The sequence below is a fragment of the Lissotriton helveticus genome, chromosome 3_1 (genome assembly GCF_964261635.1).
Source record: "Lissotriton helveticus chromosome 3_1, aLisHel1.1, whole genome shotgun sequence".
Classification (NCBI taxonomy): Eukaryota; Metazoa; Chordata; class Amphibia; order Caudata; family Salamandridae; genus Lissotriton; species Lissotriton helveticus.
The window spans coordinates 117,928,221-117,950,805 of record NC_136061.1 but is presented as its reverse complement, the minus strand read 5'-3'; the positions used below and the strand labels follow the sequence as shown (position 1 = coordinate 117,950,805).

At 48.4% G+C, this 22,585-nt stretch overlaps 1 protein-coding gene across 1 annotated transcript in view; it reads right to left on the bottom strand.

Annotated features, from left to right (window-relative positions):
- Positions 1 to 22,585, bottom strand: part of LOC144822165 (tricarboxylate transport protein, mitochondrial-like) — a 224,103-nt gene that overhangs the window by 38,283 nt on the left and 163,235 nt on the right. The window contains exon 5 of the mRNA XM_078679338.1: positions 7,023 to 7,107. Within this exon, the coding sequence (XP_078535464.1) occupies positions 7,023 to 7,107 (85 nt within the window). The remainder of the gene's footprint in view (positions 1 to 7,022; positions 7,108 to 22,585) is intronic.

The following is a 22,585-nucleotide window of genomic DNA, read 5'->3' as shown; positions in this document are numbered from 1 at the left end:
CAGCTGGAGTTGGGGTTCCCCTACCGGGATTGTACTTCAAACACACCATACACTTTTCGACCACATTCTTTGCACATTTTGGGATATTGCTATTCTGCTATACTGGGGCCAATAGTTTACATATTCCTCTCGAACTGATGTGTGCCATTCCGTGAGCCATCGTTACTACTGCAAGTACGTATGCGTTAGGTAATAGCCATCGCTGGTGTTCCGACAGTTCGACCCAACAACCATTCGCATCCAATCTACCTGTGCTTTCTCTCCATTCATTCATCTCGTTCTCAGTGGCCTCGGCTTGTATCGATTTTACGCTTTCAATGGTGTCCTCACACATTCCTACATCAGCAGTCCATCTGGCGGGACCCATAACATACATCCGACTCATTGTGTTCCTTGCAGTTTCTTTCGCAACCTCATCTGCAAATGCATTCCCACGGCCAACATCATCCTGAATCTTTTTGTGTGCACTGCATTTTATAATGGCGACTTGTAGGGGTAAGGTGAGTGACTCAAGGAGCTCATTAACTAACTGGCCATGTTGTATCTTTGCACCATGGGACGTAAGGAACCCACGTTCACGCCACAATCTCCCAAAGGCATATTGGCTGTCAGTGTACACATTCACTCGCTTTCCTTTCGCCAACACACATGCTCTAGTAAGCGCAATCAACTCTGCAGCTTGCGCAGAATTGTGGGAAACGCGTGCAGTCTCTACAATGGTGTGTAATGTCGTTACGGCATATGCTGTAGTCGTATCACCATTCGGCAACTTGAAACATGAACCATCAACCCATAAAGTATCATTGCATTCGGGAAGGGGAGTGTCCTGTAAGTCTACTCTCCCCTTTGTCTCTTCTTCTGTCCTGAAACAGCAGTCATGTCTGTCGATCTTGTCTGTCTCTGTCGGGATGGGTAATAACGTAGCAGGGTTGAGTGTATCACACCTCTTTATGTGGATGTGACTTGCTAACAGGGTAAGTTCGTAACTGGATAGTCGAGCGCTAGTAAGATGTTGTGTCTTTGTCCTATTTAGCAAAATGTCTACTGCATGCGGAACCATAACGATCAGAGTGTTATTCATGACTAATCCAGCAGACTGTCGAATGCAGACAGCTGCTGCGGCGGTTGCTCTCAGACAACTTGGCAGTGCTTTAGCCACAGGATCCAGAGTTGCCGAAAAATACGCGCATGGGCGCTGTTTGTCCCCAAAGAGTTGCGTTAAGACTGATAATGCACAACCTTCTTTTTCGTGGACATACAATGTAAAAGGCTTACTGTAGTTGGGGTTTCCCAACACAGGAGCCGAACACAATGCATCACGCAACTCGTGGAAACTCGTCTGACAATCTTCAGACCAAGGCATAGGATTAGGCGTGTCTTTGCGGAGTAGTGCCAGCAAGGGCTTGGCTAGTAGTGAGAAATTCGGTATCCATTGTCTACAGTACGATGTAATGCCCAAGAAGGCTTGAATCTCTCTCTGTGTCCTTGGGGCACTTAGTTCTGTAATTGCCTGTATTCTTTCTGGTGTCAGTCTCCTTCCCTCCTTCGATAAGATGTGACCTAGGTAGGTTACTTCTTGTCGACAAAATTGCAGTTTTGAAAGGGAGACTTTGTGCTTCATGTCACATAAGTGACGCAATAGCGACAACGTAGCTTCCTTGCAAATCTCTTCAGTGTCTGCAGTGATCAGTAGATCGTCTACGTACTGGATTAAAGTTGACCCATCTGGCAGCACAATTGTGTCTAGTTGTGTTTTCAGAGCCTGACTGAATATCGATGGGCTTTCGCAGTAGCCTTGAGGAGCGCATTTGAAGCGGAAGCTTCGTCCTCCTAAATTGAAGCCGAAAAGGTCTCTACTCTCTTCGGCGATCGGGATGCTGAAGAAAGCGTTCTTCAGGTCAATCACCGAGAACCAGTCTGCTGAAGCTGGAACCATTGTCAATAAAGCGGTAATGTCGGGGACGACTGGAAACTGCGGGATAACTACCTTATTTACTTCTCGGAGGTCAATAACAAACCTATACACAGGGGGCTGTGAAGGATCAGTACGTTTTAAGACCGGTAAAACTGGACTGTTACAAACGTTCCCTGTTTCTTCGATAACATCTTTATCGATCAAATCATAAATGATCGTTAATAATGCCTTCTCGCATTCGTTAGATATTCTGTATTGGGGAATACGTGGCAATCCGACGTTGGCTTTCAAAGTTATGACATACGGTGCTATCTCCAAACGACCTACGTCATTGGAACCATTAGCCCACAGTATATCGGGAAGTGATGACAATTCGGTTGGAATACCTTCTTTTGACAAGTACATTGGAGAAATGACTTCTTTCCCTAAGGTAAGTTGTACTCCCGAGGGAGAACAGTACAGAGTCGCATACAACCTCTTTAGCAAATCCAATCCTAACAAATTTTCACCGCAACCTGTTGTAAGAATGAGGGGTGCTTCTAATTCACAGGGGCCAACAGAAAGGGACATAGGACTAGAGATCGGGTTTCTAACAGGGGCGCCAGAGAAGCCTACTGAGACATTTATTTCGCCAGACAAAGGTGCGCCAGGAAGTTTTGAGTGCATAATAGAACTTTTTGTAGCACCCGTATCCGGCAGAAATGGCTCTGACACTCCTGAGGTAATTACCTCGACATAAGGTCCATCCTGATCTACTGGAACTGAAACAACTCCCTCTCTTTGTCCATGGCTGTCCTAGCAATCATTACCCTCATTGTCGTGTTCGGTGTAGTAGTCGTCAGCATAGTACTGAGCTGACCTAGACGATGCGTTATTCTGTTGGTCAAAGCTATTCATGGAATTCTGAGGCGGAAAAGAAATTATATTCTGAGTGAAATTTCCACGGCCTCTACCTCTAGGGGCATGCTGAACACCTCTTCCCCTTACACCTTGAGCACCGTTTAAACGTCGCGCAAGAGCCGGACAATTACCTTTAAAATGACCTTCTTTTTTGCAATACGCACATTGATTCGGGCCATATGTAGGACGCTGATGGGAAAGCTCGTTTCCTTGCGCGTCTCTAGAATACTGCTGATTCCGTTGATAATTGGGCTGGCTAACCATACGGGGCGGATAGGCCTGTTGGAGAAGAACTTTAGTTTTTAAATCTTTCGTCTTTTTGTCTGCTTTGTCTAGCTCGTCTTTACGCCTATTTTCATAGTACTGGGCTGTTGCTAAAATCTGCGCTGACGTAGAGACAGCCCAAGCACTCTCTGAATCTTTCAGTTTAGCACACAGTTCAGGAAGCAAATTATGTACAAATTTGTCTACAAACAATCTTTGGCCACCCTCGGTAGCCATATCCTGACCACTACGGTCAGTGAAAGTTTCCTCAAATCTTGTGAAAAAGTCAGACACATTCTCGTCTTTCTTTTGCTTGCACGCGGATAGCTTGTCCCAGTTCACGCGTACTTAAGGCATAATGGTCTTCATGTACGCAATAATTCTACCAGGAAGTTCAGCTATTAACGGCTCAGGCTTGAAACCACCGACTTGTCTAGCATCCGTAGTCGCAATGTTCGCCCATGAGTCACCTAATTCTTGGTCATGATCTGTATGACGTATCTTACTCCATAAAGGATGTGGAACAACGTTCCCAAACAACATGTCTATATCCCCTAAATTCATTATACATGAGCTTGCAGTTTGGGACAACTCCTTATAATACCCAGTCGGGTTTTTACGGGGATCGGGTAGTGTCTGTTTGAGTGCTAAAACTTCTGATCTTTTCCAGGGGACATGTAACCATACACGCTGGAAATGAGGCAGAACCGGTGGAACTGCGTTTGCATCACCTTCCCTCCACACCGGAGGAACCTCTCTCATCGGGTACTGTCTCGCCCTTTTCCTGCTAGATGTACCACTGTCAGAGGATGACCCAGAATTACCACCCGTACTTCGATGCGATAATAATATCTCAACTGCTTTTTCAACATCGGGACCAACTATCATACCCTCCCCAAATTTAAATCGTAACCTACACAACTCTTGCAGGTTGCTCTTCTGACCATTATCTTCCAAATCCTCACACAGGAAAACACACATCTGCTCAAAGACGTATCTTTGCGTTGGTTCATCCCATTGACGGAAAACGTTCAAGACAGACTCTACATCATATCTTGCTGTGTCAATAGCCCAATTTCGTGCTAACTTATTCAACGATTCTCTTTCCTGATAATCGGGCATTTGGCTTCGTAATTGTCTTCGTTCCGTGTTAGGGGTCGTTTTAGGCGACCGAAAAAGCGGTGAAGGAAAGTTAGTAACAATGCTGGCCATTTTATGCCAGACGGAAGGTGAAAGTGGGGGAATAACTGGTGGTAGAACAGAGTCACGCAAAGCAGAAACAGAAATGTTCGTAGAACGAGTATCAGAAAGACTAGAAGGTGCGCTAGGCGAAATTTTAGAAGGGACAGTAGGAGCAGTAGATGTGATCGGTGAGCCTTGAGGGGGCTGTACCAGAGAAACAGGAGCCAGCTGAAGAACAGCTGGTGAGTGCTGTAAAGGAGCCTGTATAACAGCTACCAGAGGTGCAACTAAAGGTTGCGGAGGTGCTGTGGCATTTTGTGCATAGGGTGGTGGCGAATTTAACAAGTGGGACATTAATGGATCTTTCTCGGATCCTTCCTCTTGACCTTGTCCCTTATTTGGCAGCATCGGGTAACATTTATCTATCGCTAGTTTCTTGCTCCTAAGCATCTGTTCGCTTTCCTGCTCTTCCTCGTTATCTCTGTATGCAACGGCAGCTTGTACCATCGACAAACCTCTTTTATTCTTTTTTGCTAATCTTATTTCTTTCTGTTTGGCTTCTTTGCGCCATAGGCGGAAAGAGTCAAACATCGCCGGCCGGGCTTTCTTCTTGAACAGTTTGACCTCTAAGTTATCTAAAACTTCTGAGTCGAAACTACCATATTGGGGCCATTTTAAAACACCATCCTTGCGGGTGTATTTTATCCATACCTCGTTATATGTTATAGGACCTACGCCGTGCTTTATATATAGTTCATACGTTGGAGTTCCAATTGGAGGAACCGGACAGGAATCCTCCAATCGGGAGTCCTTACTACAACCAAGACAAAACAAGTTTCCAAGTCTGCTAAAACTAGGCATCTTCGCTCACTAGTCTAGCTTCAAACTTCAAAGGATTATCTATTACGATATTTCTCGTGAATACACGAGTCCTTCGGCTTTGGGGCTTGCAAGTACCAAATCAAGTCGTATCTCAAGGATACCAAAAACTAAGGACAAACTAAGGACTGGGAGACGCTCCACTTATACTTAACTGAAGTATTTGAAGATCTGTGACGTCGCTAGAAGACTCGTCTATCGTTTCGCTCTACCAAGGATCACTGGGTCCAAAACAAGGCGATAGTCAGGGCAGCAGTCCTTCGTAGCCGTCGGGACGCGGGGAACCTCGCAGCAAAGACCTTCGGAACCACGTCGACATACAGGGGTCGCTGAAGTGGCTGGCCGTCCTCCGGAATTTTCACACGAAGCTCCTCACGAACATCTGGCTTGGACCGTCACCGCTTGATATCGCCCCGCGTTGGGCGCCAACTGAGGTAACGGGTTTTTAGGAACCCGCTGGTGTCAGGGGATAACACCCGAAGACCTCTGAGTTCTCCCTTGTTCCGGACCACAGAAACACGGAGTCTTCTAGTCGCAGTCAAAGATCAAGTTTTATTGGTAGCTACCAAGTAACACGTGTCCCAGAAGTACACCACACGGAGAGTAGGTTCTAGGGAGACTGTTCGTTTTTACAGAACCAGCCGTCTCCTTATATACAAAACATATAGCTGCAAGCAAGAATTCCTAAGTTTATGATATGGCTATACACATTTCTACAATAATACAAAGAGCGACGTCATGTAAGCAAGCCCATACTTTGGATGTCCAGTTTGTTGATAGATTACCCAGTTAGGCCTGGAACTCCCATCAGATATCGATGAAACCTCAATAAAGAAAGGTACAACCCAGTCATAAAACTGGCCATAAACAAGAAATGCGGACAGGTGCATGTTTGCAGAAAGCATGGTCTGTACGTAGTGAATGGTTTGTGGAATGTTATGTATTGATGCTATCGTATTCGGCCACTGGGCGGGGAGCTGCCCAAACAGGTCTGGCCGAAGGCAGTGGAGTCAGTTGGAACAGGTCAGGGGAAAGTCACGAAAGGTGGACGTGTCTATTTGGATCAAGCTCGACCTTTAATTGACTTATCATGAGGGCAAGATGCAAGATGGATGCCGTTCACAAAATGGAGTTTTAAGGGATGGGACGGAAACTGTGATTTAGGGGTGTTGGCAACCCTCGATTGTCACGCAAATACACAGAAATGATGTCCTAATCATTATCGGTTCATAGACACCAAAATCGTCTTGGTACGTTGAGATTTTGTGACACGGGTATCGGACCTCGATATCGGGAAAACAACAGGGTCCGGATTTTGAGAACCACACCTTCTCCGTGTGTTCCTTCTTCTTTTTTTCCTTCCTTTGATTCAAGTCAATGACTAAATGTGATATTCTGTTGATACACCTGAGTTTGCTACACATGTACGACTCATAACTAAGTTTCTCTGTTTCAAAAACAAGTTCCTTGTAGCATACTGTGACTTTAAATAGAAAGAACAGTTCAGCAGTTGGAGAAGAGTAGAAAAATTCAAGGGAAACACGGATCGATGTGATCGTTTGTTAAAAAAAAAAAAACTTATTGCAATCAATTTAAACAATTTGGAGATAAAAGGTATTCCGTTGTTTCTAAAAATTTGGTAAATGCAATTTGCCTTTCAAGAAAACACGTTTGAACAAATGGTTTCCCCAATTTAGTAATCAACAAGTTGTGCTTTTTGAATAAAATCACACAACCATACCTCTGGGGACCTATTAACGCACTCTATGGCTATCTTTCTTTAGCCTTCCTGATAGTACCAGCCTGGCTACAGTACATCAATCTAAGCTTTATCTCTGGTAAAGAAAGCAGGGCTAGTGAAGGAACAGGCACTGTTGCATACCTTGTTCTCGGACGATCTCTCGCACTCCATGGAAGAAACCTCGATATTTTGGCATGGGTGAGCACCGGTCGTGGATGAACTTCACCTGCGAGCAACAGTCAAATATCACAAGATTACATTCAACTTTCTTAAAAATGATTTGTCTGCATCACATTTCACAGTTATTTAGAAATATATTTATAATCACACGTAACAATACAAAATAAGTCATATTTCATTGTCAAAATATATCTGCGATTCAGTAAGATTTTTAGAGGATCTAAACACTTTACTGTACAAAATGGATACTGTCATTAATACTTTCATTGCTGTGCTTGCAGCTCGTGATACATTTAAAGACTTATATCTTCACTATGCCAGCACGAAATATAGGTATTCGTTTTTCTTTCGCTATCTCTCTCTCCTGTGCCCTTAGGTCTACACACAGTGCCATCTACGCATTCTTTCTGGTTCTCAAGATTCTCAGTGCTCTTGCTTCTAATCACTGGTCTGCCCTTTTGCTCTCATTCATCCACCATCATCTCTCCCCGTGAGTTCTACATTACATGCCATTTTTTTCTATCCTCAGCTACATTTAAATATCATCAATGCACAGTTCTGACAATTAGGAGTCATTCTGGGTCCCGAAAGTACTGATTATTTATTTATAGATATTTTGGTTAGCAGCATTACATGATGTGAAGCCTAAGGGTTAACATGCACATAGAACGCACATTGAATAAAGGGGAAATTCATGCCTTTATTGGAGATTAGGCAAATAAATTACTCTCCATATTGTCCATGATCATTTATATTTAGTGACAAAAAATGAGCTGAGAAACTCTTTCTGGACAGTACAAAAAACAAGTACATTGTAAAAGAGAGCAACTAAAAAGTTAAATGATAAGCCTCCAAATACTTCCCAAATAGCTTTCTCGGTCGTTTGCCCCCACCAGTTTATTTACATGGACTCTTTCCCCTTCAGGACTGCTCTTGCAGCCTTTAACTTGATCTCTTGCCACTCAAACACAGTTTATTTCACAACCTCAACATTCCAAGTAAATTCTGTTGTCTCTTCTCTGCTCCACACTTAACTTTCTGAATTCGTTTGGATTCTGGTCCATGTCGCCGTTGTGCGTACCTCTGCCATGTCTTTCAGCACCCCTTCCTAACTGCCCTCCAAGTATCACACATTACTTCCAATGTGAGGTGTCTGTGCCTCTTTGACACACCAATCAATTCCAAACGGTTCCTTAAAAGCCCCTCCCCCAAATCCAGTTTTTTTTTAACTCCATGACGCACAAGTTACTACTTATGCAAATGTAAATGCCAGCATTTGTAAAGCAGACAGCTACCTCCGACGGAGGTGTCCCGGCGCTGGGGGCCGTCGGGAAGATTAAGCAAGCTATAGCCCAGAGTCACATAGTGCTGGGCTAACCTGCCGCTGGAGCCGGGGATCAAACCGTGAACTCTGTGGTCTGGTGTCAGGCACCCTGGCCAATTAGTTAGTGAAAGATTCCCTACCTTAGAATATCCCCAGGCATCAGACTGGATCCGGAAAGTTTTTGTCAGCAGTACCCCTGCGCGTCGGCAGGTAGCGTCGTGCAGCTCCACGTCCGTAGCTGGCGTCGTAAGAGACAAGATGACGTCACGGAGACTACTTTGGCGCCACACATGCGAGCGGACGTCAGTTCTGTACACAACTTTCCGCATCAGGAACGGAGAGCCATGCAAAAAACAGACTACTGGTGCCATGAAACTAGGGCCCTGAAAGGGATGACCTTAACCCTAGAAATCAGTTCGCAGCATGGGGAGGATGGGCGGGGGGTAAGGAATCTATCACAAACTAATGTCTCTTACAGATATATCGTTACACAAGTAGTAACTTGTGCATCTGAAAGAGACGTGTTAGTGATAGCTTCCTTACCGTAGAATGGTAAAACACCTTTACAACGCAACTTTAATTCCGCATACCATTACAACGAAAGTACCATTACTCCGCAATTCGTTGTAAAAGCATGAATGGTAAAAGCACATGTTTTTAATATTCAAGTTTAAGGTAAGTATATGGTTTTAGTTTGGGGGTGTTGGGGTATATGTTTTAGGGGTTCAGGGGTATTTTAAGGGTGGGTTTGCGTTATGGGGTACAGGGGTATTTTTTAGGGTTCAGGGATAGGTTTGGGTTTTTGGGTACAGGGGTATTTTTAGGGTTCAGGGCTAGGTTTGGGTTTTGGAGTACAGGGATATTTATACGGTTCCTGGCTAGGTTTGGGTTTTGGGATACAGGGGTATTTTCAGGGTTCAGGGCTAGGTTTGGGTTATGGGGTACAGGGATATTTTTAGGGTTCAGGGCCAAGTTTTAGGGTACAGGGGTATTTTTAGGGTTAAGGGCTAGGTTTGGGTTTTGGGGTACAGGGGTATTTTTAGGGTCAGGATGGGTTAGTGTTTAAGGGTGCTGGGGTATTTTAAGGAGTACGGGTGGGTTATGATTATGGGGTGCAGGGGTATTTAAAGGGACTAGGGTGGGATTAGTTTTTAGGGTGTAGAGGGAAATAAAATAATTAAATATATATAAAAATATATATAGGTAATATTAATATCTTTATACATATAAATAATAACATTTAAGGAAAAAGGTTTTATTTTAACAACAAAAAAAATATATATATATATCGATTCCAATCCTGAATTCCTTCATGTTTAAATCAGGCGCTGACACCGTGGGATCAATGTATTTAAGAAAAAGTTTATTCCATACGATGGACTTGACGCGTTTCGGCGGCAAAACCGCCTTCTTCCCAACATCTTTCCACATGAAGTGCATTATATACATGTGATTGGCTTGACAGCAGCCTACGTGGATTGTCATGGAAACCTTCCTAGCACGAAAGGCATGTGTATATATGTATATATTTTTTATTAAGTACTTTTACAAAGTATAGACTGCATCACACATGCATTTGCATTGTAATCGCATGCGTGCTAAAGTAATATGCGTTGTAATAGTTTGAGGAATTATGGCTTTGCGGAGTAATTGTCCCGCGTTGCAAAAAATGAGGAGTGTTGGTATGCGGGATGAAGGAATGCGGGATAACATCATATATTCCCTTAAAATAGATACCCCTGCGAACAAGATGACACGAGAAAGTCACGGAGAACAGAACGGCCAAAGAAGCCGTCTATCTGGACCCGACTGTCAAGGCAATAATGTTTGGTAAACGTGTGCAGCGAGGCCCACGTAGCTACCTGACAAATGTCCTGCATGGGAACGCTGCGTCCCAAGGCAGTAGTGGCCGCCGTTGCCCTGGTATTAATGTTTTAGAACAAAAGGGATCAGGAGATTACAGGCCAGTCCTGGAACTCAAAAAGTTCAATACTTGGGTAAAGACGAGTCATCTAAGGATGCATACACTTCAATAAATCATGGCCATGATTGCAGATATTATCTTGCTGCCATCGATCTACAGGGCATTATTACCATATCAATATTTTCCCAAAGCGGGGGGCGTGGCCAACAGCATGCCGTGCTAGACGTGTAGCCCGGGAGCTCCCGGCCGACAAAAAACATTATCCGACTTCTACTACTGCCACGGTCCACCAACTTAACGGGAAACGTGTAACGGACTGCCTGGAGCAGACTGGGCAAGGCGGACGGAGGTGAAAGCGACCCCGGAGCCTGAACACAGGAGTTTGGCCGGCGGCTGGAAAGAGACCTAGCGCGGCAACATGGCGGCCATGGGCTGTGGACCGCGTTCGTGAGGCTGAGGAGAGGGGGACAACAAAAGGCATAAACGTTTACTCCGGGGCAGTAACAGACCGGGGGCACAGAGGAACCGCGGCGATTCCCCGACAGGGCAAGGCTCCGGAGCCCGGCGGCATCCACACAAGATGGCGGACTGACCTGGCGACCGGCTCGGCAGACCGGAGGACGCTGGAGGTATCGACTGAAGACACGGCGCCGGTCAACAGTAAGCGGAGCGCCGGGGGCGACCATTGGGGTAAATCGAGCAGGACTGCAGATCCCCAGTAGAGCGCAGTCCCCCTCATCGAGCGCCGGCAGCCGGGAGTACTTTACCAAGATGGCGGACTGACCCGGGGACGGCGATAAATGAAGGGAGAGACCCTGAAAGTGGCAAACTGAGGAACAGACACCGCATTAACGTGAGAGACACCCGACTGGACCCTAAAAATACCCGCGACGGTGGGTGAGGAGCCCCACCCCCACACCCCCCCCCCCCGGCAGCCCAGGCGAACACTACACGATGATGGCGGCCGTGGCGCCCCGCCGATAACTAGGCACACGTGAAGGGAGGGTCTGGCTGGTATACATACAGCGCGACCCAGAGCAGCCGGAGCCGAGGCGACGCATCGCCGACCCACCCACACATAACCGCCGCTATTGAGATTGCAAGTGGAGACGGAAGGCGGTGTACACCAGGAGCGCCATCCACACGGCACTGTTAGATCCTGGACACAAGGTCAGGCGGGACCCGGAGACGGCAACACCAGGGTGGGAGACGCAGTGAGCGGTGGTCACTGGGTGAGAGGGTAGGGGCACGGTGGGTCCTCCCACACACCCGGAGAGGCAGAGAGGACTCAACGAAAGGGACAGAGCACATGCCGCATACTGTGGACGGCTTGATTGGCCAGAAGTCAGGCCCCCAAGTGAAGGGGCACACGCATCAAAAGACTGGGTAGCGGTCCTGGATTCCAGCAGATCCGCGGGGGGGGATGTGCTCGGGACCACTGCACGAAGGGATCTGCTGAGCCGTCGCACCGCCACCACACATCCTTAAGAGGCAGTCGCTGGAGCACAGACATCTAATGGTCGGGATCCACGAACAGAGGGAGAACGACGGCACGGGAGCGACCATTGAAGAGCGGCACGAGGCGACACTACCTCTCGACAGGTTCCTGCGGGGCAATCAGACCTGTAGCAGGCGGAGACGACTGGGCCTACAGCGGCAACAGTAGAACTCTGGCAGAGAAAGGCAGGGACAGGAAACCGGAGGACACACCGGGCACTCCCCGGGGCCGGGGGGACCAGACAGGGGATCCCCACGACGGCACTAACAGTGCGAGACACACACGGCGGCAGCCTGGTGGCACAGATCCACAACAGCGAACATGGGGAAAAATAATCCGCTGCCCAGACCACCGAAACAGGGACCTATGGACAATTTTGCAGCGCCACGGCAGGCCAAGGGGAACCCAGACCCAACGTCGGAAGGGCACATAGATGCGGGAACACTACTTGCAGCAATCCAGGCGTCAAGAACAGACATTCAAGAATCCCGGGCGGCACTGGAAGTGAAAATAGGCGAAGTGGGATCCGAGGTCACCCTCCTGCGCCAGGATTTCAGGAACCTCTCAGCCAGAGTAACGGAGACGGAATCACGCATCGGGGAAGCGGAGGACTCGATCACAACGATCCGGAAAGACATGGCAGAACTCCAAGCATCACACAGACAGCTGTTATGGAAGGTTGATGATGCCGAAAACAGGGCACGTCGCAACAACCTACGATTTGTAGGATTTAGAGAAGGAATCGAAGGGAACAACATGGCGGCGTTCGTACACACATGGCTCAAGGAAACCTTCCCAGGGGCAAAATTCTCGACGTGCTTTGTAATTGAGAGAGCACACAGAGCGTTGCTGGCGAAACCTCCGGAGGGCGCGAGACCGAGGCCGGTGATCGCACGTTTCCTCAATTTTGCTGACAGAGATTTGATACTACGGGAGGCGAGAAAGCTAGGTGACATACGGCTGGAAAACGCCAATATCATGATCTTCCCGGACTATAGTCAGGAGGTACAGAAGCAGAGACGGTCCTTTGATTCGGTAAAAACTAAACTCCGATCCATGCACATCACCTACATGTTGCTCTTCCCGGCAAAACTTAAAGTCATCTATAAAGAAAAAGCTATTTTCTTCACCCACCCGGAGGATGCCTGGCAGTGGCTCGAAGAGAGACCGATCTTCAATGGCAGGGAAGCAGCAGGTCGCGAGGTATTGGAGAGAACAGTGAGAGAAAAGACGCAATGGGGCCTGCCGAAACAGCAAAGACGGACATCCAGAAGGATATGCGCTCGTACCACGGGAACCCCCTATCGAGCTCGCGCAGCGGCGGGAGGTAGGAGGGGGAGATCGGAGTCCCCCGGGGCCTCTGGCACAGCGGACCCACGACTACGAGGGGCACAAAAACAGACTTGCTCAGAGGGGGATGGCGAAGAAGAAGCAGAACCTAGAGACATGGAAGCTGAGGAAGATGAAATGGACGACCCTCGGAGCTCCGTCCACCCCTTAGTGACTGTGATACGCGACATGGAGCAAGAGAACTCCGACAAGAATAGTGGGACAGAAACAGCTACTCAAGACTCTCACTCTTGAACATTGTTGAAGTGGACCAGATGGGACGTCGGCCGGGACAAACGGCAGCACGCAAGTTGTCAACACCCCTTTATTTGCTTTTATTCTTTCATTCTTATTTTTTGGGACTTGGTAGACAGTTTTAAGTCTTCTTCAAAGTTTTGTAGTTTGGTTGAAGTTGCGCCTGGGAGTACAACCCGGCTACACTGTTATATCTTATCCTGCCGAGGCGGGAACAGTGCGTCATAACTGAATAGTGGGCGGGAGAGGGTGGGCGACAGACCGACTCCTACTGAAAGCTCGGTCCTCTGTGGGGATGAGTCTGGAAGGGGAGGGAGGTGGGGAGGGGGGGGGGGGTCACTGGGGGGAAAAAGTTCTACAAGTTGGGGCAGGGGGGGGGGAGGCGGGATGGGGGGGGGGGGACAGCCACAATCAGACGAGTTGCAGCACCACTACTGGCACCGACCTCAGATGCCAACAGAACATGGGAACCACTCTACACTATGGCAGGTACACTAACTGAACCACGACAGGAAGAAAGGGGGGGTATCAATCCTCACGTGGAATGTAAACGGCCTGGGATCCAGAATAAAGAGGGGACTAGTGAATGCGTACATCAAGAGGGTGGCGCCGGATTTTGTCCTCCTACAGGAGACACACCTGAGAGGGGAAAAATGTACTTTTATAGCGAGAGGGAGGTATGCGGTCCTGGCGCATGCGGGGTATACGCAAGACTCAAGAGGAGTAGCTGTACTGATAAACAAAGCATTTCCGTTTACCACGACACGTACATGGCATGACCCGCAGGGCACATATGCAGGTGTGCAGGGGGTGTGGAGGAGGCAAACATACACAGTAATCTCGGTCTATGCTCCACCGAAACTTCAGGCACGCACACACAAGGAGATTGCATCCATCCTCCTAGAAACGGCAGACACATTGCAAATAGTGGGGGGTGACTTTAACGACGTTATGTCAGAGGAACTAGACCGCACAGGGCCAACACATAGGGGAGGGGAGAGAACAGCGCTGTCACAACACATGGCCAACCTGGGCCTCACAGATATATGGCGATGGCGACACCCTACCCGAGAGGCATACTCCTTCTATTCCGGGGCACATAGAGTATTCTCAAGACTGGATTACATCTTTATAGCCAGACAATACCTCGCGGCGGGGGACGAGGTGACTTATAAAGCGAGGGGAATCTCGGATCACTCGCCGCTATATGCAAAGGTGGGGGCAGACAGAGGGAGGAAAGGTTCGGAATGGCGCCTGGCAGCGTGGGATCTCCAGAAGCCAGAGATCATAAGAGGACTTAGGGCTGACGTTAGGGTATACGTGGCGGAGAACGAAGGCACGGTGGACTCCGGGATAACCTTTTGGGAGGCAATGAAACCGGTTCTGCGGGATAGGGCACAGAGTAGATTAAGGGACGAACGTAAGAAACACCAGGCAGGGATAGCGGATTTGGAAGCCAAAATATTACGCTTAGAAGAGGAATATCAGACACGCAAGGAAGAGGGTGTTCTAAGAAACTTGCTAGACAAGCAGCGGGAATTTAAAGAGATTGTCTCTAACGAAGCACGGACACAAGCATTGGCGACCCTCCATCGTCTATACGATGTGGGCGACAAATCGGGTAAGCTCCTAGCCTGGTTGAGCAGGAAGGAAAGGGCAGCGAGATGGGTGGAACGGATTAGACGGTTAGATGGCGACCTGGTGTGCACCGAACAGGAGATAGCCGACGCTTTTGCGTCTCATTATGAATGCTTCTATGCGGCAAGAGACCTCGGAACGGACGAGGAGGCACTACAATACATGGGGGGGGGGGGTGGATTTACCCACATTAGCCACTGAATCTATATTGGCATTGGAGGCAGACATCACACTCGATGAAATCTCTGAGGCCGTGAATAAACTGAAAACAGGGAGGACACCGGGGCCTAACGGATTCCCAGCGGAATTCTTTAAACGAACAGCAGATCTGTTGACGCGCCACCTAAAAGCCCTGTGTACAGAGTCCTACCACGAAGGACGCCTCCCGCCAGACCTCGCTCGGGCCATCATTGTCCCGATTCACAAAAAGGGCAAGCCCACAGATGAATGTGCCTCGTATTGCCCTATTTCACTCCTCAACATTGAGGTGAAGATATTGGCAACGGTCTTGGCGACTCTCTTGAGGTCGGTGATTCCAGATCTCATACATGCGTACCAATCCGGATTTTTGCCAGACAGAGCGACTAAGCTAAACCTGAGACGCACACACAATTGGCTACAAGAAGTCAAAGACAGGGAGAAACCCCACTGGTTTCTATCCTTAGACGCGGAAAAAGCGTTTGATGCAGTGCATTGGCCTTTTCTTATGGCGGCGCTCCAACGGTTCGGCCTGGGCCCAAAATTCCAGGGATGGGTAGAGCTACTATATACGGCACCGACAGCCCGCGTACGGGTGAATGGCAGGCTGTCACGAGAATTCCGGGTCTCCAGAGGCACGAGACAGGGGTGCCCACTGTCTCCCTTACTATTCACACTCACGATTGAGGTCCTGGCGGCCAAGATTCGACAGAACCCGGACATACACGGCTTCTCATGGGGGGAGCCCGGGGGAACGCAGGAAAAAATATCGTTGTATGCAGACGATGTGCTGTTGTACATAACCGAGCCCGAGAGCTCGGTCCCGGAGTTATTCAGGGAATTGGAAGGCTTTGGCGCAAGAGCGGGTCACACCATCAACTGGAACAAATCAGTACTCTATGATCCACGAGGGGCCGACATTTGGGGGATCTTGCCTGAACAACTGCTTACCACTACTGAGGGGTTTCAATACCTGGGGGTGTATGTCACACTAGACAGGGCGCTCTCATTCAGCAGAAATGTGGAAAGAGTCCTGACCGAAGCAATAGAGGACATGACCAGATGGAGGCAGTTGCCGCTCACCCTGTTAGGCAGGGCGGCGATGTATAAAATGATTACACTCCCCAAGTTCCTCTATGCACTCCAAAATGAGTATTATCCACTCCCGGCCACCGCAATATCCAAAATCCATGCAGACCTACGTTCTTTCCTGTGGTTGGGGAAACAACCACGTATTGCCCTCCAGACACTCCAACGGCACCAGTATAGTGGGGGGATCTCCCTGCCCAATCTAGAGGCGTACTACTGGGCGGAACACCTGACACCCATAAACGACTGGATTCACGCCCCGGCCGACCACCCGACGTACGCGCTGGAACGGCAAAAGTTGTCACCACGTAACGTACTCCATTACCTATATGGGGGAAAGGTGCGGAGGTCGCTCCTACCGGCGACATTGATTACATTGTGGGGGTGGACACGAGCTACTAAACGTATGGGATGGGAGAGGAGACCGACAAGACAGACGCCGTTGTGGCATTGCCATTGGTTGACGGAATTAAACAAACTGAAGGGGTTCCAAAGATGGGACGACATTGGCATCTCACATATAGGGGATGTCATATGTAAGGGTACACTGAAATCGTTCAACATGCTACAGGTGGAATATGGTCTACACCACTTGCAACTTTTCAAACATACACAATTGGCACATGCATGGAGAGCCCAACACATTACACTCACGGACTTGCCAGAATACGCGCCACTGGAGGGCAGACTCCTGCAGGAACAGGTAACACACCAGGCGGTCTCACTCACATACAAGACACTAACAAATAATATGCTAGGAGACTTAACAAAACTAAGAGGATTGTGGGAGGCGGAAGTGGGGGAGATGGAAGATTTAGATTGGGAGATAGTCCTGATGCACCCACGCGAGGTAGCGATTAAGTCAAGACTGAGGCCCATTCAGTTGAACGTGCTCCACAGGACATACTTTGATAGAGTACGTCTCCTCAAAACCGGGAAAATAACTGACCCCACGTGTCTCAGATGTCGAAAACAGATAGGGGATTTTTACCACACTATATGGTCTTGCGATCACATACAAAGATACTGGACACTCATCTTCACGGAACTGGGGGAAGTCCTAGGGGTAGACTTAGCGCGAGATCCAAAACTGGCGTTGCTGGGCATGACGAACGAAGTGGACCTGCCGCGCGACCAACTCATATTTCTGGTATTAGCACTAGTGATAGCCAAGAGAGACATAGCGAAACACTGGGGGGCCGCAGAGACACCAGACACAGAGGAATGGCGAAGGGGTCTAGATCTCTACATGGCGGCGGAAAGGGTAACGTACAAGGCGAGAGGGTGCCCCAAAAAGTTCCGGAGAGTCTGGGCAAAATGGAGACAATATCATAGTCTTGAGGGAGGGCAATGAGGTGTGATAGGCCGAGTGTGGAGGGCAATCGACAGGTTTGAGACCAAATACGACCCGGTAAAGACATAGAGGGGAGAGGTTTGTAGTACCAAGGAGGAACTAAACAGAAGGACTGGAAATGGAATGCTCTATGGGGAAACATCGGGAGGGGGGAGGTGGTGTTGTGCGAGACTCCGACAGTCGGATGGAGGTAGCAAAACTGTGGTGCTAACAGGGTAGGATGTGGCAATTTATATGTTGGGGTATGTTATCTCAGTTATACTAGGCACAGTTGGGGGGGGAGGGAGGGTCCTAAATAATAAAATGCAGGTTACCGACTTGTCATGGAAAGCCCGAAATGATAACCATATAATATGTTCGACGGATTGATAAACGTTGCGCCGCCCAGCCTCCGGGATGTGGGCTGATGGGCCGTGTTAACAGCTGTGACTTCTGTAAGGGTATACTCGGCTGCTTGGAAGTACAGTTCGTGGGCTGGTGATATCCGTGCTCTTCCTGCTACAAAAATAAAGTTAAAAAAAATATATATATATATATTTTCCCAAAGCATATAAAGGTTTTGCAATAGGGGAATCTAAGAAAGTCTCTCCTTTGGTCATCACAGGATCAAGTATTAATTGGCGCAAAATTCTATACTTACTTGGGATTGTTTACCAGACAAAGAGTTCGGAAGATCTACGATTGCACTATGGGATTGCTGTTGCTGCATTATCCAACTTTAGCAGTATAGCTGCAAGTTCCAAGTGAATTTACCAGAAATTATTTTCTGACTTCGTTTCTGGTTACCCTAGCCAGAACATACCTCAACAAACTCACAAGACCTATACTACGTCATTGAAGCCCAAGCTTGTCAGGATATGTCACTACAGATTTTGATGCGTCAAGAAATGACAGGAGTTTGATACATGACCCCTTATGAAGGAGTTTCCAAAGTCCCCTCCAGCACCCTTGATTCTGACGTCAGTGGGGTGGGAGTGCAAGGGTGGGATCCCTAGCAGATCAAAGGCCATGGTCCCGTGCTAATATAAGAGGAGACAGCTGGAGGTAATTTTTTCAGCTCTCCTGACATTTGCTTCACTCTTGTCTAGCAGTCAAGTTGTTGTCAGAGAACTGCAAAATCTAACATCAATAGACAGGAGGAAGATGGGTTGTGGCAAACCGCCTAGGATGGCGGCAGCATAATTTAAAGGCTCCCTGACCTGAGCCTCGAGATCTGCAACAATTTCCCATTTAGTCCGGCATCGGGTCCTGTGCCTCACTGCGCTGACCGCCCTGTGATCAGGTGGTCCTGGCTTGGTGTTTGGACGCAGAGTGCACCAAAAATTGACGCTTGTGGGACCATGTCTGCACCACAGCAACAATGGTAGCCGGCTCGCTGTTAGGCCTGTGCCCCTGAGAAGGCTGAGTAGAGCAGAGCAGCGACGGGCGCTAACGGGGCCAGTGCTCCCCACCACGTATGAAGTGTACAACGGCTGTGTTAGCTCGCCAAAAGACAGCCGCGGATCCCAGGAATATGAAGGTGAGCCCTGCTGGGTGGTGGCGAGGCGACTGGGAGGAAGAGAGCTTGACAGTCGGGGCAGTTCTGGTGCGGTCCTGTACGGCAGAACCGGGATTGAAAGAGTGTTGCCCTGCTGTTGGTTGCACTACTCTGTGCTGATTTTAAAGCATTCAAAATAGTTGGACTGGACCGGCCTGAGGCCCTGATTCCTTAGTTTCCCAGTGGGATCATGAAGCCCGGAGTGGTCCACTTGAACGGGTATTTTGAGTGCCAGCCTCTTGCCCCCACACACCTCTTCAGGCATCCCCAGGTGCGGGTGAGAGAGGAGACTTGGCTGGTTGCATCTGGATGTCACGGCCAACTTGTGTATTGGTCTGAGATGGCGTTGTTGCACCCCACTGTCTGAAACACTGGGCCTGCCATGTGGGCATGTGAGAGGAGCCCTGAACGGCTTACAGAGGCATGGGGTTGTTTCAGCTGTGGGGCAGGGTGAGGTCTTCCCAGGTTCATGAGTGAGAGCTTGGTGTGCCCTTCCCCACAGACCCTGAGTAGTTGGAGCCCTGACCATTGAAGCCGACACTATACCGATCTCTTGGGCAGAGTGGCCCAGCTGGACCCATCCCTGAACTTACTAGTGCTGCATGGGTGTTGTAGATGGGGAGAGGAGTGTCAGGACCTCTGAGGTGGCGGTGAAGGCAGACAGTGACACTCCTTTGGTGAAATGATAGCGTGCCTGTTGTCAGGCACCCCTCCCCCAAAGCTTGGGCCACCGTGTGGGGGGTACGGCGGAGATGAAAGAGGACACAGCCATCCTCTTGGAGACTTGAAAGCTGAACCGTGGTGGGGTGGCTGGGGGGGCATTAAGAGACTACTGCCTAGCACAGTGACTCTGGAAGTGTCTTAACGAGCACCACGATGTTAAACTGCTCTGCCCCTTGACTGAAGTGTCCTACGTTCCCCTTGAATGCACAGAACATCAGTGGTCAGTGTAGAAGTGAGATTCCTATCAGTCTCTCTGGCGCAGGTACCCCTTTAGTCTACGGGTTCCCAAAATGAGGATCAGCACTGGAGAGGAAACAAAATACAAGTTAATTTCACTCATGAAAGGAGTCCCATCACTCAGACTCTGCAAGTGCCAGAGGGAGGGTACTAACAAGTACAAGTTCAAACATGGCATTTATACATTTCGGTGCCTTGTGAAACACATTGAAACCACTTCGTCATTGTTACGCAATGCTTACACAACCCCTTTTGGTATTTGTACATAATGCGTATATGCTGAACTGTTGAATCCTGATAAACCCCAACCCATGTCATCTTTTTATATAGACAAGGGAGTTTACAGGCATTTGTGGGCTAACACATTAGAAATCTGTGCACGTTGGCCGCTCAGGAGGGCAGGACTCCTTACTCTCAGCTCCTCCGTTCATTTCCCGGTCTCACTCCATAGGCCAAGGAGTCCTTCCCTTTTTAACCTTTACGTGCAGCCTCTTTCGGCTGTGGCCAGAGAGTGGGACCTCACGCTGGTGTCGTACGCCGACGACACTCAGCTTGTCATCACCCTCACTGAGGGCTCCTCAATCTCGGCCACGAGATTTAGGGATGGCCTGGTGGCAGTTGCTCAGTGGATGACACGCAACTGCTTACAGCTGAACGCAGGGAAAACGGAGGTGCTGCTCCTCGGAAAAAACTCCAGCTGTTGGAGCGACCACTGGTGGCCTTCCTTGCTGGGCCCCATCCCACCACCAAAAACTCTGGTAAAAAACCTGGGGGTTTGGCTGGACTCCTCACTGAGTTACCAAACCCACACAAAAAAGTGGCCGCTACCTGTGTGGGCCTGCTGAGAAGCCTTAATCCTATACTTGGCTTCTTTGATTCCAAAACGCGCCAGCTCATAATCCAATCCATTATCCTCTCTCGGTTGGATTACGCCAGTGTCCTTCTTTTAGGCACCAACAAAGCAGAAATAGCAAGGCTACAACGGGTACAGAATTCAGCGGCTAGGGCTGTAGTGGGTCTTTCCAGGAAGTGCTCTGTTAGAGCTACCATACAAAGACTTCACTGGCTCCCGGTTGAATCTAGAATTCACTTCAAGACCCTCACCACTGCTTTTAAAATTCTCAAAACTGAAGGCCCTGAACTCCTTCGACCGCTTTTAGTACCTTACACTCCTCAACGCAACCTGCGGTCCTTAGGTCAACATCTGGTAGTTGTTCCTCGAACGAAACTCTGCCGTGTTGGGGGCCGCTCCTTCAGAGTTTTGGGAGCGAAACTCTGGAATTCCCTGCCACCTAACATTCGCTGCCTGGAGAATCTGTCCGCCTTCAGGAAGGCAATTAAAACCCATCTGTTCCCACCGTCCTAAGCCATTTGTATCTTTCTCCCCCTCCAATCAGTTGGTTATTTTATGGTTCTCAGCGCCGGGACGCCTCGTTGCTGGGGCAGCTGTCGCGGTCAATCAAACTCATAACATAACATAACATAACTGTGGCACACAAGTATTATCAGTACAACCAGCTTTCCAGTGAACATGTAACTTCTAACTTCGTGAAAGTCCCCGCAGAAACACAAAAATGGGGGCTGGTAGACAAAATGGATGAGGAGTAGAGGCTAACTTAACAGAATATATTTATTACTGTTCAACAGTCCCTTCTTTGGGACTCTACTAAACACATTTTGTCTAATTAAATAATAAAAAATATATATTCCAGATACATAAAACGTCATGAGTACAGAAAGCATAAAAGAGAACAAATTAACATACTTAGTGATATAATCACCATGACCAACATATTCCTCCACTTCTAAATCTGAATTCTTTTGCCTGTAGGTTATCATCATCATCTGGATAACATGCTATGTTTAGCTCTTTATTAAGACCTCCTATATCAAAGGTAAACATCTTACTAACATGTGCTGTCCATAAAACTCCAAACTATGCCGTGCAAGAGCCATTGTGGGAGAATGGGAGTTTTCCTGGTGTTTATATATTTATTTATTTATTTTCGGTTCTCGTATAGCGCAGGAATTCGATCTCCGAAGAGATATCTCCGCGCTTTGTTCTTTCCGAAGCAGAACTAGACAGTAAGATCTGAGTAACATTGGTGAGTGACAATGCTGGGGCTACTGTATGGAGAATAGGTGCGTCTTCAGGCATTTCCTAAATGCAAGCAGATTGGAATTTAGCCTAAGAGTGAGAGGCAAGGAGTTCCAGAGAGTAGGGCCTCTAAAAGATAGGGCTCGTCCTCCTTGTCTCTCTCTTTTGATCCTGGGGATCTGGAGCAAGGCTTGGTTTTCTGAGCGTAGGGTTCGACTTGGTTGATAAGGTTTAAAAATGTCTGTAAGATATCTGGGGCCGGTTCCGAACAAACATTTGTGAATAGTACAGCAGATCTTAAATTTCACTCTCAGGCGAAT